Source organism: Electrophorus electricus, chromosome 14, assembly GCF_041902795.1.
Source record: "Electrophorus electricus isolate QZ-2024a chromosome 14, ASM4190279v1, whole genome shotgun sequence".
Lineage (NCBI taxonomy): Eukaryota > Metazoa > Chordata > Actinopteri > Gymnotiformes > Gymnotidae > Electrophorus > Electrophorus electricus.
Window position 1 is genome coordinate 21863420 of NC_137510.1, and position 17273 is coordinate 21880692.

General features: G+C 47.1%; 1 protein-coding gene across 2 annotated transcripts; it reads left to right on the plus strand.

Moving 5' to 3' along the window:
* Positions 1-150: 150 nt before the first annotated feature.
* tax1bp1b (Tax1 (human T-cell leukemia virus type I) binding protein 1b) lies at positions 151-17176 on the plus strand. 2 transcript variants are annotated; one of them, XM_035531170.2, is made up of 18 exons: positions 151-307; positions 2086-2282; positions 8069-8171; positions 8613-8803; positions 8969-9127; positions 10176-10324; positions 10561-10651; positions 11226-11411; positions 11646-11897; positions 12027-12182; positions 12518-12587; positions 12815-12933; positions 13039-13164; positions 13875-13961; positions 14708-14855; positions 14973-15124; positions 15493-15569; positions 15891-17176. In XM_035531170.2, the coding sequence occupies exons 2-18, from the start codon at positions 2106-2108 to the stop codon at positions 16093-16095; spliced, it is 2448 nt and encodes an 815-aa protein (XP_035387063.1). In that variant the 5' UTR covers positions 151-307; positions 2086-2105; the 3' UTR covers positions 16096-17176. The 2 variants fall into 2 exon arrangements, with proteins under 2 accessions (XP_035387063.1, XP_035387064.1); XM_035531171.2 differs by lacking the exon at positions 13875-13961.
* The last annotated feature ends 97 nt before the right edge of the window (positions 17177-17273 follow it).

Below are 17273 nucleotides of genomic sequence, written 5' to 3' on the forward strand. Positions count from 1 at the left end.
CGCTACTTTGTTTTATCGGATAACTTGTAATTTATAAAGCCTCGATTTTCATCTCAGATGTCACAAAATTGCTAGATTAGAATATTGTTGCAGCTACACTGTCATGGAATACGTTTCCACATCGCTGAAAGTAATCAGAACCATAAATCTACAAGTAAATGGAGTCATAATAGCGTCTCCAAACGGGAGACGCGAGTGGAAATGACGTTCGTTGTTGTCGAGTTCCGGGAAGCCGAGTGGGGAATGCACGGGCTCTTGAAAGTGCGTCAATAACATTATCGAGGATTTTTCGTTGTCTAACAATGAGGTAGGTCGACATTTACTCGTTTTTACCGTTAATCGCATATTTATTCCCCGTACAGCAAAAATACGCAGTTAGTGTAAGCGTATTCAAAACCTTTTTTTTTGTTTCAATCCGAGTAGGATGAAACGCTAACCAGCAGCGAACATAAATAACAGCTCGCCAGCTAGGTTAGCTAGTTTAGCTAACAGTATAGCAGCATAATCTGGTCCCATAACTAACGATGTCTGTCCTCATTAGAGCGGCCCGTCTCAGCGCAAACAACTTGCTAATCAGTAAGGTGGCTCCTAATTCAGACCGTTAACTTAGTTAGCCTGTGACCGCAGAACTAAAATAACTTTAATAACGTGTCGTTTTTTGTAGCTTGTTTTCGCTATCTACTATTAGCCACATACTGTTCTTGTTCGTTAGTGTTTGGCTAGCTAGCTAGTTTCTTAACCTAGCTCTAGTTAGTTCACGTTATGCAATAGCGACGAACTTTGTACTTAGTTATCAGTTTTTAACTCATTACGGCTAAAATCGAGAACCCACGGTAGTCGATTTTTGCTGGAACTTTAGGCTGTTTGGACCACCAGTTATAAGTTATCTATGTTAAGTTATCTATGTTATAAATGATCAGATGTCAATGATGGCTAAATTAGTTAGATTGGCAAATTTCATGTCACTGTTTAAACGCTTGTCTAAATCATGCTTTAGCGTGGTTGCTGAAAACCTGTCTAATCTAACAGTCATGCTATCAGACTCTAGATGTTTATAAAGTGGACGAAGGGTTTGGCCTGTCGTTTACGTGAATGTGAACCGAGAGTTGTTAATCCGATAAAACCGAAACAATCCGAATGCGAACATCCGAATGAGAATCAATTAATCCACACACACTCACATTACGTGTGTGTATGTTAATGTATATATGTCGATTGTACACACACCCACAGGATAAGTGTGTGACGTCACGCCGTTATTTAGGAATGTATTTACACATGTGAATATAAATGTATGTTCACACCATTGAATCGTATAAATGTGTCTCGGGGTAGCAATCACCACGAATTTCCTGTATCACGAGTGGATGATCCCAGTGCACGGACACTTAGCCTACATGCTTTTACTTTCAAGTGCAGTGATGATTAGAAATACTCTTATTTGTTTGTATGTTCAATGTCAGAGAAGCATAAAATGGTCATTGAACTGCACAAACACCCTCTTTAAAAATGCTTGTTTAAAAAGTCTTTTTATGATTGGTCCACTGTTTTTTAATGTTGAAAGAGTCTTTACTTTTGACAGCATAGGTTAACAGGAATACTCATTGTTGAAAAAGATTTCTAGTTTTACTGAATAATTACCATCTTTGCAACAGAATTCATTAGTCTACATTAGAAGCTAAACAATGATTTCAGCAAACCTTGTGCTCCTCCTAAACGTCTACATGCTGAGTCATCAGCATGTGACTGTGCTGTCATTTAAAACGTATACCCTGTCATAGTTTCGTTTGATACAAGGTTTCAAAATTATGTATTATAGTCTTCACATAAAGGGGGATACCAATGGTTCTTGTGCCTCTTAAAATGAAAAATGAGCTTTATACATTTAAACCTAGATTTCGTGACATCATTTTTGTGACATCATCTGTTTAAAAGACACTGTACATGTACAAATGCAGTTAATTAAACTGATCTGTGTTTATGATCACTGCCTTATTTGTAGTCTAGTTTGGGGAAGTGCTACATATAAAATATATTTCTAAAGTTAAACTGTCTGCTCTTTCATTTCTTCTGTTTCTACCTCAGGACCAGCTGCTGACTGACAGATGGCCTTATTCCAAGAAGGGATATCAGCAAGCAACACCATGGAAACATCTAACTTTGCCCATGTCATCTTCCAGAATGTAGGGAAGAGCTATCTCCCCCACGCTGCTCTGGAGTGCCACTACACTCTCACGCAGTTCATCACACCTCACCCCAAGGATTGGGTTGGAATATTCAAGGTAGTCACCTCTAACTCTGTCCCTTTTTATTTAAAAAAAAAAGGTCTTCTGTAAAAATGCTGATCACAGAGATAGCTATATGCTTTGACTTTGGTTTCCAATGTACCATCAAGAATCTAAAGATTTAAAGTTACATGAGTTACCTCAGCAGTTACAAACACATCATCAAAATGCCAATGGGAAGGAAGGGAACTATGTGCATGAAGTAAAAATATTCACAACCAGAAATTGTTTATAAGTGAAAGTCCATTTCGTCATGATTATTTGAGCCGACATAATGTTTCATGGTCATGTGTTTCCACAGTCACGATTAATTCGTTTTCTGACACCCATCATTTGGGTTGAGGCAAATAAAATGTTTTCATAAACACAAGGCTTCAATGTTTGGCTCTCCAGATAATGTTCTTTTGTGTTGGCTCATACAAAACCGTACTTTTACCAGAGCAAGGTAATCATAGAGAGGTGCAAATAACCCTCTCTGATGCTTACAACAAAGGGTTTTTTATAACTCAGCCTATGCATGTAACAGTGAGTTCAGCATCTTTGGGAAAGGTGCATTGACAGTCCAATGCTGGAGATAATTTACCGGGAGCCTTTATCACCTTAATTCCGGTGTGTGTAAAACTGTTATGTGTTCAAATTAAATGTTCTCTCCATGTTATCAGTGTGATTATATTCAGTTGAAAAAGGGGGTTTGAAACCTTTTTTTAGCAATATTATAAATGTTTATTGAATGTTGTCGATTTCATTTGGAATTTCTAATTAGAAAATGAGCATATAAGGGCTTGAGTCATAAAGGATGGAAAAGTGACTAAAACCGAGTGTCTTGAACTACTTTTTCATTCAGTTAAACAGGCCTATGCATTTGTTTGAAGACTAGCAATTTAAATAAATATAAATGTTGAAATACATTTGAGAATGTCTCAAACTGATCCCTTATTCAGTATATAGTAAATTCAATTGGGATTCAACCATTTCCTAGAGCGTCTTAAGTTTGAAATGATCTTAGGGCAGTGGAACACCTGTGCTCTTGTGACATCCTACAAAATACAAGCGATGCACATTTACTACACTGTCATGTTTGCTTTTGCAGATTTAGTGTACAGTTACAAGTCTGACTTCTTTATAAACTCACTGACCAGAAAATGGAGACCTCTGTTTAGCAGCGCACTGGACGGCCTTTGGCCCCGATGACAGACATTGACTGTATATCCTGACTATATAACAGGCACTCAACAGCCAGTGAATTAACAGAGGTCCTTTGTCCTGCTGTTAAAGCCGACCAAGCAGACAAGCCTGAGGTGTGTGAGTGACATCGTCCGTGGATATTGTGTTCACTCCAGAGGTGATCAGTGGGTTTTGGTAGCTAGGGCATTAAGACCATTTCACCTGGACATCCCTCGAACCACTGCAGGAACATTCTTGCATTATTAATCGGGGTGTCGTCTTGCTGAAATTATCCATCAATAGACACACATGGTGGCCCTCAGTGACGGAATGCGTTCTCCTGCGATGTTAAGGTGTGCTCGAGGATTAAGGCTTTGATCTGCAGCTATTAAAGCAACTAATGTATCTAGATTTGACCTGTACATCCTGCACGGTATCTTCCCTTGGGCCTGAACAGTCCTGGCTGTGCATGATGTGTCCATTGCCTTATGATTTTTGCGACATCCCTTTGATCTCGCTGGTGCAGTTCATTTGACCAGATAAACTTTTTTCCAGCATCAACACACCTGGTTAACATTGACTGATGCTACTGCAAACTGCATCTGTGTTTTATGATAAGGTACCCTGTGGGGTTCAGGTTTGTAACTTTTATACTGCCTTCAGGTAAGTGTATGTGTGCAGAAATTGGTTGTAGAGCATCAAAACTGTTTTGTGACCTTAACTGCTGTACTATGGGGCACCACACAAAAAAGACAATTACAAGGATAATTAAATTGTCAGTTGTATTTTTTTGTATGGTGGCCTATAAGAATAATTTAGGGTTCCATGTATTTGTATGCATGTGTCTTATATTTCATGGAAGGAATCAGTTCAATTTATGAGGTGAAAACATCATTCTTATTCTTTGATACTTGATTAATATTTCATATGTGGCGGCTTGATGCTGGTACTGTGCAACATATCACCTTGAGGTGTATGTGAACACTTTGTGTTGTGACGTGTGAGTTATCGTAGCTTGGCTGTGGGAACGTGTAGAGATGAATTATGAGTGCTGGCATAGTAAGTTTATTGTTTTGGCTTGTTCTGCCTACCGGAGTTTCTGCACAGCTGCTGCTGGGAAAGAAGAAATGAAAACCCTTTAAAAAAAAAAAAAAGCTGAGACGACTACTGCTAGATACACAGAGAGAGGGAACGGGCTGACTTAATGGCTGTGGAAATGGAAGGAAGGATGGTGACAGGCAAGAGTCGGTGTCTGGGTTTAGGTCTGATGAGATCAAAGAGGCCGTTTAGAGCTTGTGAGTGTGTGTGTCTGTGTGCTGGAGTTTGATGAAACAGTTTTACAACGAGCTGTCATGGGGGGCTTCTGGTTCTCTGCAACTGTGTTGCATAGTAGGCAGTGTTCTTAATTAGCGGCCTTCGGATTAGCACACTGAAAAACGCTGAGTTCCGGCCGTTTGGCTCCCGCGCGCACACAAGCCGTTATTATTCATAAAAGCACACGTGTGATGTATGAAAGCCCTATCGGTAGTTCTTCACAAGCTAGAGCGCATTACGCAAAGGGCACGGACAAAATGGAGACAAATGACCGCCAGGTCAGAAAGGCGAACAGGGGCGGACTAAGTTCCTGCAGAATAATTGATCCCTTGCAACCGCTGCCCTTCTGGCTCGTTCGGGCTCACTGGCCTCTATGAGGAATCCTGACTGGAGATTGAAGCCTGTTCTCCAGGCTCTTGTTTCATGGCACACAGCACATGCCGGTGCCCCGGAGGGAGGCATGTTTTTGTGTTGTTCTGCAGCGAGTGCAGGCCCTCTCGATGCAAGAGCGAAATCTGGGGAGGAACACCACACAGTCCATAAATCCTTCACATGGCCGAGACTCCACTGACAGACGAGCGGGTGTCGTGCCAAACTCTTGACAGTGGCATGATGGATACCTGCTACATGAGTCACTTGCCCGGAGCCGTGTTGTGGCTGGAGGCTGCCAGTAGGATGTTATTGCCCCCTGGTGTTCAGCGGGGGAGTCTGCGATGTCCGGGCTTCAGTCAGAGCTGTTGTTTTGCCCTCTGTTTGTACGGCCTGTCTTGTGCTAATAATTGTTTCCTGAAGAGGAAGTACTTGTGTTGTGTAGTTTTTGGGAACTTTCCCTCCACTTACCACAGTCCACCACCCAAATCGGGAAGACGTGCGATCCTTGAAGCCACCATTACGTTTAAGGATTTTTGTTGTCTTCAGAGTGGATTGGGACCGTAGTCCCTCTCGGTATCACATCTCAAATAGGGCTCTTCACTTGCTTCTGTCCCTCTGAGTTAATAAACCATTGCTTTATGGTCTTGCACAACGAAACCCCGTAGCCTTTTGAATTTGGACTGCTCACAAAAGGCCTAATTTGAAAATTTCTGAAAGTCATATTTGGAGTGTTGGGACACGCCATCAGGGTGGAGAAGGTGCACAGCACTTTGTAATTATCCTGTCAGAGAGGGAGCAGCGATCGGCATTGCGGCCTGATATATGTTCCCCTCACCGGTGCAGGTAGACTCAAGTCTGTGTTTCTCTCTGACTGAGAGTTAGGAACTTCCCTTCACTCCTGTACTTCTTCCTACGTGATCATGCTCAAAATATTTTTCCCATTTGCCATTGACCGCATTCTGTTGGTAAATAACGTTCACCCTCATGTAACAAAGCAACAATTGCCGCTTTTGATGTTTTTCTTTATGGGTGTGTTTTTTTTGCATATATTTAGTCATCTAACGTACTTATCCAAGAGCACTCGCAAAGTCCCAAATATAAGTAGCTATCTATTTTTCACAAAACGGAGAGAGTTGAGTGGGAGTCGTCATTAAACACATTCATTAAACACATAAACAGCGGAGTCGTCGTCATTAAACGCATTCAGATTTGATGTTGGCCACGTTACAAATTAGCCTGATGGGCACCAGGATGCATGTACACCAAGGTTTTATTTGCACTTACATGTGTTTTTTTTTTACACGTCATGTCAAACACAGGAGACAGGTCCAACATGTAATACAGGACGAGCGAGGTGGCATTGCTGCAGGTTTTGTACAGATATGTGATGTGCATGTGTTCCTTTTCAGAGGCTAATTAGTGTGCACTTATTTAAGGAAGTGAGCAGTTATAATTCTTTTATTTATTTATTTATTTAGGAAGCGTACCATGAAACCTAGTTCAATCTCAAATGTTACGCCAGGGCAACTTGCATGTACTGTATGTCTTGGTGCTTGTAATCCCATCACCACATTGTAATCTGTGCCAAAACCCTCCCTCAACGTCACGTGGCCTCCTGCTGGTCGTTTTCTCTCTCCCTGCTGGCAGGCAGGCAGGGGCTGGGGCTTTGCCCCCTCTAACCCCGAGCAGGCCTAATGAATGCGCCGTGTCCAACGCGCAGTAATGACACTGCTTTTAATGGCTTCCTGCTCTTTACGGCTGCAGCACCTAAGGCTACTCCGCTTGGTACGGTCTGGGGATTCCAGCGGCATTAATGATGTTCCGATCTGCGGTGCGGCGCAGCAAGAGTAGCCCCTTAACCGTGCCCGCTCAGCGGTGACTGTGCGTTTTTGGGCCCGTGTGTGTGTGCGTGCGCAGATGTGTTACCTCCCTGACGCTATAGGTTTCCTATTTGGATAGTAACAGCAGGGAGCAGGCCTGTTTAGCGCGTGTGCGTGTGTGTATGTATTTGGAATCGCAGCCAGTCAGACGTGAGGCTGATTTTGTTTGACAGCTTTATGGCAAAGGGTTGAAGTTATGGATGTATTCTCTGTACACCCCCTCATCAGCCATCAGTTAACAACACATAAAATTCATATAATTACATTTTGGTTTCCATTTTGAAGTATGTGTAAAATTTTCACCTATTTTCTTCTTCCTGTTCAGGCTGAGTTGTAGCTGTGCTCCCTCGATCGAACATGTTCATGAGGCATGGCACTAGCGGTAGCCTGGGCAGACGTGCCCCTGGAACTCTCCTTCCGGATCACGGACGCACTCACATGGCCGAGCATTCTGCCCGACTCAGACGCTGAGAAGCCTTACGGCGATGCAAACGAGAGTGTCCAACAGCGGGCTGGACCACTGCCGCCTGAACATGCCATTTATTGTGTTTAAATTAGCTGGTGCGCACGCGTGTGTGAGAACCTCCGTATGTGCGCGTGTGTTTGTGTATGCATGTACGTGTGTGTATGCAGGCCACAAAACACACACACAAACACTCAGACCACTCATATGGAATGAACTTGTTGAGTCCTGTTCTTTTTATGGCCTTTCTGATGGGTGTGGGGAAGAGTTCACAGTGATGAGGTATTTCACCGAATGGGAAGTCTGTTGTATCAGGCTAAACCCTCTATATGACCTGGTTAAAGGTTAAAGGTTGCTATGGATTTGACTAAACTAAAATTGATCACTTGTTGGACCATGCGACTGCTTTGATATCTCCAAACACCCACAGAACGCTCATCTGGATCATCTGCGTTTGGACACAAAGTATACAATAACAAATCTTCTTACATGTAAATGTCGCACAAGCCAAAATTGTGATTCCAGTGATTCAAGCAGTCCCCATTTCAGTTTCGTGTGATCAGGATACGAACCTTGTTTGTCTTTCGCAGGTTGGCTGGAGCACAGCACGGGACTACTACACCTTCCTGTGGTCTCCTCTGCCAGAGGACTACTCGCCAGGCACCGCAGTTAACAGATCGGTGGTTTTTCAAGGTAGCAATAGTATTTCATGCTTTTGTGTAACTGGTCCCTGACACGAACGCGGCACCGAGATGCGTGCGCCCCCTCCGCTTTTCACATCCATATGACGGACGCAGTAAAATATGAAACACTGGGCCTCCCTGTTAGAGTGCCTGAGTGTTGATGGGCAGTTTAACTGCAGAGGTTTAGGTCCCATCCTGGAATTGTAAAAGGCATGATGGCAGTTCACTGGTATGTCCTGGTATGCTCACAATTGAGGTGGCTTAGTTTTAGTTGGCACATGTGAATTGTAAACCACGAGAATTTGAATTGGAGATACTAAATGTTTAATACAATAGTAAATGAATTTCTTTCTCTAGAGAGAGTTCTAGTATATATGGGCTTTTGGTGAAATCGGTCCATCCAAACGCCTTTTCATGTTGCGTAACTTCTTGAATGTTGGTGTTTTTCCAGGTTACTATGTTCCTAATGATGACGGAGAGTTCTACCAGTTCTGTTACGTCACGCATAAAGGAGAGATCCGCGGGGCAAGCACCCCTTTCCAATTCCGTGCCAACAGCCCCACTGAAGAGGAGCTGCTGACCGTGGAGGACGAGGGTGGATCAGATATCCTGGTCGTCACCACCAAGGCCAGCTACCTGGAGGTGAGCGCCTCTCTCCCTAACTTCCAGAGGCGCTGGCCAGCGTTCTCTAGCCCGACGAGCGCGTCGACCCTGCTCGGACAGCTCGGGCTAAGAGAACCCGGCCATGACTAGACATACAGTCGCGCTCACCGGTGCCGTGTCTGTCCGCCCTCGGTTTCCTGCCAGCAAAAGATGGAGGAGGTGCGCGTGGAGAAGGAGCAGCTGCTGAAGAGCCTGGCGCTCCTGCAAAAGGAGAAGGAAGAGCTGATGGAGGAGAGGGACAGACTGCAGAAGGAGTGCGAGCAGGAGCGGGAGAGCAGCGCCCAGCTGAGGAGGGAGGTGCAGGTGAGCGAGCAGGGCACACCCGCCCTCCGCACGAATGTTGCGAACGGCCTCCCCATTCTCTCCCCACCCCCCCACCCCCCTTCATCAGTGAGGAGGAAGAGGAGGGGCTTTTTTTTGTTGCATCATGCTAAATTGGATCACATCAAAAAGTGGCTGACCCGTGTGTTTACACCAGTCATTGCTCATATTATTCCCTCTTGTAGAGATCACGGTTGAGTGTCGAGTGCACGTCCAGTGCAGTTTGTCAGCACCCTCTAGTGTGAGCCTTTCCATAATCTGTAGGGTCTCCACGCTGTAAAAAAAAAAAAAAAAATCGATTTCGTGGATGACATGAATTCCATTAGCGTCACAGTTTTAAGGCGGCTCTCCCAGCAGAGAGGGACGTGCACGAGGACCAGTGGGACGCACAGTTCGGACGGCTGGCCTGCCCACTTGTTTGTGGCTGCTAATTTTATGACAACACATTTATGTGTTGTTTTATGTGCTGCTATAATAATTCCAAAAGATTTTACCGATGAAGCGTACTGTATCGGTGACCCTAGCAGTAACGGATTTGTAAGCGATCTGGCCGGTATCTTTATAGAGTCTGTTGGATCCTGCTCTACGTTTTTCATAATTACAGTTCTACATGATGTATACTCAGTAGGGCTTTAAAAACATCACTCACCCTAATCCCAGTATGGTGTTTAAAAAGTGATTTAGTGGATGACAAGTATTTCCAGAATGGTTTTGCTTTCTGATGTTGCCTTGATCTTTTTGTTATCTGCTTGTTATCTGCTTGATACTGTAGGGTTTATGTTTACATTTACGGCATTTACCTGGCGCTTTTATCCAAAGCGACTTACAACTATGTCTGAATACAACTTGAGCAAATGAGGGTTATGGGCCTTCTTCAGGGGCCCAACAGTGGCTACCTGGCAACCTTCTGATTATTAGTCAAGTACCTTAACCACTAAGCTACCACTTTCCTGTGCACTCTGTGCGTTTAAAAACATCAAAAAAGAATAGTAATACTACTATTACTCACATGCATCTGGCTTTGTGCTAGGAGCTGCAGCTCTCCGCTCAGAGCCTGCAGGAGGAGAGGGAGGAGGTGAAGAGGAGGCTGGAGGACAGCACAGCGCGGCTTCTGCAGCTGGAGGAGGACCTGATTGGGGTCACCAAGAAGGGCCTGCAGAAGGAGACGGAGCTGGACTGGTGCGTCTGCCAACACGCCTGCTCGCTGTGGGAAGCGCGGCCTGCCGCGCGCAAATGCCCGGGTTCCTTCTGCCGGAGAATGGCTCCATCCCTGGGCTCTGGTTTTATCTTCAGCAAGTTTGCAAAAAAAACCAAACCAAGCCCTAAATTGCTAGGTGTTTTCATTTGCTGGTGTGAGCATGCATGGCTAGGAATTTCTGTGTAATTGCTTTGATTGTCTATGTTCTGGCCCTCAGCCTGAAGGATCGTGTGAAGAAACTCACTGTGGAGAAGGAAGCACTAGAGTCTCAGCTGAAGAATGAGAAGGACGAGAAAGAGCTGTACAAGGTAGCACGGCCGCCCTCCGCTTTAACGTCTTCACGCAAACCAGCCTCTGCCTTTTATTGGCTGTATTCACTGCTTGCCAGGATTTTTTTTAGGTGTTTAGAGAAAGTGAACAAAGGTGGCCTATTTTCACCAGGCGTAATAAATCTACGCCCTGATATTCCTGGTGCAGACCTTAATTGGGTCTGAGCTCTATTCATGCCCCCCCCCCGGTTACTTGATGTCTGTGAACAGGCCAGGCTCTGTCTCTGTTCACACAGGAAGCGCTTCCTTTTTTTTTTTTTGTGGCGGGCACTGAGAACTAGGCGTGACGCGACTCCCTATCTACGGAAACACATGCTGCCCCACACCTAATTGCTGTTGCCACCGGCGGTGGGGGTTAGCCCCATTCCTGCGTGTTGTCTTACAGTTGTCATAATTTCAGTTTGGAGGTACGCTTCCCGGCAAAGCAGAAATGCAGCCTGGTGATAATTAGTGAGCTCTTGCGTGCGAATGCCAGCACAGTGGAGACTTGGAGTCTTCTTGAGAGAGCCAGCCTTTTAACGGTTTGCCCTGTGTGTGCACGTGCGCGCTTCAGATTCACCTGAAGAATCGGGAGCTGGAGAACACCAAGCTGAGTGCCGAGCTGCAGATGCTGAGATCGGTGGACGTGAATAAGGAGAACACTATCGCCCAGCTGAGGGAGGAGCTGACCCGCGCCAAAGCCTGCCTGGCTGAGAAAGACAAGCAGCACCGCCAGTTATTGGCCAACAGCTCACCCTCGGTAACCTGCTCCTCCTGGTCACTCCGGCCAAGTGCATACCTTTCTCCCATTTAGCAAAATATAAGCTGGTTTTTTTTGGGGGGGGCTGGGGGGCAGCATTTCGGTCCCCAGTAATTAGTTTGTTGAGGTGGAAAGGCAGTGTTTTTGCTTCTGTAGTTACGTGTGGAGGTAGTGCTCCCAGATGCGGAGTCTTCGCTTGGCGCGCGCGCGTTTACCGTGCGCTCCTGTCCTCAGGGGGAGAGCCGGGCCCTGCGGGAGCAGCTGCGGCAGAAGGAGGAGCAGCTGCAGGCCACCCAGCAGCAGGCCGCCATGCTGTCCGCCGAGCTGCGCGACTCGTCGAGCGCGCGCGACCGTGGCATCGCCGACCTCTATCATGCACGCCTGGAGGCCAAATCGCTGCGGCAGGGCCAGGCCGAGGCTCGGGCCGAGGCCGACCGCCTGGAAAAGCAGCTGGAGGAGATGAGGAGCTCCGCCGAGCAGGAGGCGGTAAGTGGGGCCCTGGCCATGACCTCTTGGACCGCCTTGGCGGCATCCGGACATCCTGGGGGTCTAGGTGGCAACGTCAGCCAAACCCTTGTCGCTACATCCGTGTGACTCGTGCACATCTCTGAGCAGTGTAGGGAGTTGGAGGGTTCGGTGGTGGCCGAGCTGCAGAGGGAGGTGGAGGACCTGAAGCTCAGGCTACAGATGGCTGCAGAACATTATAAGGAGAAGTACAAGGAGTGCCAGAGGCTGCAGAAACAGGTGGTCAAGCTCTCCGAGCAGCAAGGGGTGAGCGAACGCCTCCCGGGGCTCCATCAGTCCTGATCATCTAGCGTAGTACACACCGCGCAGCTAGTCAAGATTTCAATGCACATGAATACATTACACACAGTGGGCCCCAGATCCAAATCAAGGCTAAAAAAAGGCTTTCTAATTGTGGTTTGTCTTTGGCACAATCTTAGGCGTAATCCATGTCTGGTAAACTGGCCCCATGTTTACAGTTTCCCTTTAAACATTTATGCAATACCCTCCAGTCTCGTGTAATGGTCATCAGGCTGCGACAATGCACCAGGTTCCATTTCCAGCAACTAGTGAAGTGCTAACAGGACATTGTGTTCTCTCAGGTAAAGAGAAGTCCAGGTTCAGAGACAGCAGCTGGTCCTTTGTCTGCCGGCCCAGAGGCGTCAGTGCCAGGTAAACATCCATGTAGTCTACATAAACACATCATTCAGTCACAGGCCATTATAGCTCTGCTATTGCCCTTGGTTGCTTTGGGTCGTGTGTGTAATTGCAACGCGGTGTGACCTACATCTGATTACTGATGTTGGGTAAGTGAAAGATGGGCAGCCTCCCGCAGGAGGAGGTTTCCAGCACCACAACAGAAATGTGTGTGCGTGTGTGCGTGCGTGCGTGCGAGACAGGAAGCCCTGGCTCCTCTGACACCGTGCTGGACGCCATCATCCAGGGCAAGCTGAAGGGCATCAGCAAGGAGGCGTCCGAGAAGACCGAGAAGTACCGGAAGTGCAAACAGATGTTGAGTGTGAGGCACCTTTCGCGTTTGGGTTTTAGTCTGCTCTGCCGATTTTCTGTAGAGTCGGTTCGATTCAACCGCGTGCACATTTCCTCCCCTGCCCGCCCCATGCAGGAGGAGAAGGAGCGCAACAGCGTGCTGATGGACGAGCTGGCGAAGCTGGAGCTGAAGATGAAGGAGCAGGTGAAGGCCAATGAAAGCCTAAAGCTGCAACTGGCTTCCGAGGAGGATCGCTACAAGGTCAGCGTAGGCCAAGTAACATGCGTGACTGGGTGAATTCAGACTTGTCTGTTCCAGTAGCCTGGCGTGACTCGTTGAGAGTATACCATTCCCCTGGTATGCAGCCAAGCGTACTCGAGCCTTGCTACACACTTAACTTGAGCAGAAACCCAGTCATGCACTAATGAGAGAGCTGTGTCTCTAATTGGTGCAGTTAAGATGATGTCAAATTGATGATGTCAATAATGCAGACTGTAGCTGAGCTTGTGCCGGGCCGCCTCTCTGTCTACGGCTGCTTTGACTCAGAGCTGCTGTTCCGGGGAGCGCTACCTCATCACTATCCCGGCTGCACAGACGGAGGGGATTTATGAGCGTGCCGAGCAGGAGACAGCTTTTTACTGCTGTTTACACGAGAGCCCGAGAAAGACGGGCCGAGGTTCCGGAGGCAGGGCAGCTCGTGTGCGCTCGGCCGGCCGTCATACGGGGGTCTTCCCTGTACCCGCTGAGGCACCGTAACGTGACCCTAGCCTTGCCGTCCACTCGTGCCACATCGGCGGTGACGCGGGAAAATCAGGTTGAAGTTACTGTTCCCGCTCGCCCATTAGGAGATTGTTGTTTAGGGTTCCCCTCCTGATGTTTCTCCCTTCCACACTAACCTGCTATAGCGCACGTCGCTTTGGCTTGTGCGTCTTTGCTAACGTCGTGCCAATCTTCTCCTCTTCCTCACACAGAGCCAGGTGGCAGCCAAAGGCCGTGAGCTGAAGGAGCTGAAGGACAACCTGGCGGCCTTGTCCAAAGAGAAGGAGAAGCTGGAGGGGGTGCGCGCGTTGGGTTTTCTCTTTTATAGACTCGTGCCAATCTAAAAATGCCCATGGAACACTGCCCTCCCCTCCGCCTCCCTCCCGGGCTCTGGTTTGGGTTTAACGTATCTCTCTAATTGAACGCCGGTGCCAGCAGGGCCGTATTTTCCGTTCACGGGCTCTGGACCACAGTGAGGGATGCACAGCGGCCCAAAAGGGGGCGGGGCCAAAGTCTTAACTGCAGAGAGGCGACCCGAGCGCAAAAGCCTGGCGTTCTGGCAGAAAAAAAAAAAAACCACCCAATTTGAGGTTGAGACTGTAAATGAAATTGGCGCCTGCTGAAAACTTCAATAAAAAGCAGAGGCCTGTGTCCCTTTGAACAAACGGAGGAGGTTTTAATTAAGGGGCTAATTAAAATGTGTATGAGGGTGGCTAGTGCGTCCACGGTGCTGCAGCTAAAACGCTGTGGTGAGTGATGTATTGTCTGGAGCTAAACATGGAGAGTGGGGGAAACTGGTGGAAATCGGAACCACCGTCAATTAAAACAACAAAAAAAGATCTGCTGCTAGATCTCAAGTCTTCAGTCTTTGCTTCAGTTTCGCTCCCTTTTGGCCGTCCCGAAACGCAGTAAAACTTTTAACTGACACTTAAATTTGAAGCGTTTGAATTTAAACGACGTGTTAAGAAGTGTTGCGATTTAATTTGGAGTTTCTTACTTATGTGGCAGTTCGCAGACGTTGAGTAAACGTGTCTTTTGGCATAAGGAGTTGCAGAGAAGCACGAGCCGTGAGGAAGAGGACGACTTCCTGCAGTACCCGCTGCCATACCCCCAGGACACGCCCTCTCCTCTCCTGGTGGGCCAGCGCCCCACAGACCTGATGTTCGGCAACCCCTACTTGTCTGAAACCAGGGGTCAGTATGCCATCCCACATGTTTCGCTACCTGCTAGGTCTGTTAATAGCACTGTCACAGCGCGTGCAGGTGTCCCTTTCGCCGCGGCCTCTCACGCTCTCGGGTGTGTCGGTCCAGACAGCGCAGATGGGGAATTCTCAGACGAGCACATGCCCAGGCTGCCTCCTACCGGCCCTCCGTCCTGGGATAGCAACGTGGTATGCAGCCAGCCTGCACGCAACCTCAGCCGCCCGGATGGCCTGGAGGAGCCTGAGGAGCAGGCGATCACTGTGAGTCCCCAAACCCTCCCCCGCACAAACCACAGTCCTCTGCGTTCCAAAAAAAACCTCCCCCATGGCCACCTGTTCATTCATCCACGTAATCACCTCATTTGGGCACAGTTACTGTGATTGCTAGGGCAGTGTGGTTGGGGATATTTGACATGGGTAGTTTGAACTTTGGCTAGTCGACAGTTTTGTTCTGCTTCACCCTATTCCGCGGCCGGTCAGAGCTTTGGCGCCCTCTAACCAACCATTATTAGTGGTCACCTGATCCACTGATCACATGGATGTTGCCACCAAAGTCACTGATTATAAGGCGCAGGTTCTTGTCCCCGTGTGCCAACTAACGAGGTGTTTTACCTGCGTGCTTTCCACAGCAGGCCGATGATCAGCCTGCAGTCAACGACCCGCCCACCAACTTCCTAAACGACACGCCCTTCTGCTTTGAATCCAGGTAAAGCACACGTGCGCTTCTCTTGCTGCTGTTCTCAGGGAAATGGCATTATCTCTCGTTCTGCTGACCTCTGCAGGAGACGTCTATTGTGGCTGGAATTGCTAGACAGACCACCCACATCGCCTGACACACACATGCTGTTTTACTGCCTTTGCCCGCCTGCTGTTCCAGCATCATCAAAACAGCTTATTGCACGCACACACACACACACACACACACACACACACACCCATATTCTCTTTCACGTTCCGCCAGTCCCTTAAGCCTCCCCTGTTTGTTCTCATCACATCATTCCTCCTGTACCTCTCGCCCCTCCCCCAGCGCGGAGCTGCAGAAGCGCTGTCCGCTGTGCGAGGTCATCTTCCCGCCACACTACGACCAGTCCAAGTTTGAGGAGCACGTGGAGAGCCACTGGAAGGTCTGCCCCATGTGCAGCGAGCAGTTCCCCCTGGACTGCGACCAGCAGCTCTTTGAGAAGCACGTGCTCACACACTTCGACAGCAGCAACGTGCTCAACTTTGACTAGCCGCGGCGGGTCGGCTGAAAAGGCGCACCTCCAGTTCTGCCTTAGACGCAGGTTTAGCGCCTCGTAACTGCTGCCGTTCACTCTTAGTCACATGTTATGCAGGGAGCATCCACTTGTAGGAAATCACTTAATTAGCTCTTCACTTTTACATTTTTTGGGTTTGGTTTGCTGCATTTGAAGCCTGCATTCTGCATAAGCGATGAGGAGGCCGGAGATGACGCAGAGTGATGTTGGGGTTACTATTTATTAGTAGTGAGTTTTGTTTCTATAGTCACAGCTGTACTGACTCAGTCCCTGTCACTTCACCACACTCATAATGCAGCCCGAGAGGCGATTCGCCATAATATTGGAGAAACGTCATCTTAACATCTGAAGCAGTGTTCAGGCTTAATGGAATATGTCAGGTATTGCCTACTTTCTCTTCTAGCACAGTTATGTATTGTCAGGGCAAAAATAGTAGTTTATATGCTATGAACGATTTAGCTGATTCTATATCATAAAATAATCTATTTTAGAATAACCTTTTAAGATCATTGCAGAAGTACAAAAACAGGCTTTAACTGTTTGATAGGTTTTAGTTTCTATGATTAAATCAAACTGAAACAAACTCATTATAATTTAGTTGCATGCTTTTCCTCTGTTACTGTGCACTGAATTTAAGATCTCTTGGTCTGGTTGCCTTGCTACAAATTAAGCCTGGTCTTTGACTATAAAGGTAAGCAAATCACAAATAAAAGGATTTTGATTTAGTCTATGGTTGTTCAGGAGGGCTTTAGGCCAAAAAACCCATTGACAGGGCTACATGTTACGATCATTTTACATAAAAGCGCATTGGATCACATTAGCTCTGTTAATGACCCCTCCGTCTGAAGCATTACCATGCTGAATGGCCCAGTGTCAGACCTAATCCGTATTATTCGAGCAGCTCATGCTGCATTTTCTTTGGTTTAAGTTAAAGCTATTTGGTCCTTTAGATACCTTATCATTGTATGTATGTATGTATGTATGTATGTATGTATGTATGTATGTGTGTGTGTCTTCTATATCAGATCACCAATAAAGATTTTGTTTGGAGGAATAACTAATGTGGAATTTACTCATTAGTGACGATGCAGCAAAGCAGGAATTGCTTCTTTTAACAACCGATTCTTACTCAACTAAAACTGCCATACTTGGAA

Bases quoted from the DNA above. Each gene is read 5' to 3' on its own strand.
- tax1bp1b (XM_035531170.2), top strand. From the start codon at position 2,106: ATGGCCTTATTCCAAGAAGGGATATCAGCAAGCAACACCATGGAAACA. The intron at 8,172-8,612 runs GTAGCAATAGTA...GTGTTTTTCCAG, and splicing joins CAGATCGGTGGTTTTTCAAG to GTTACTATGTTCCTAATGAT. The intron at 14,856-14,972 runs GTCAGTATGCCA...GTGTCGGTCCAG, and splicing joins CTACTTGTCTGAAACCAGGG to ACAGCGCAGATGGGGAATTC.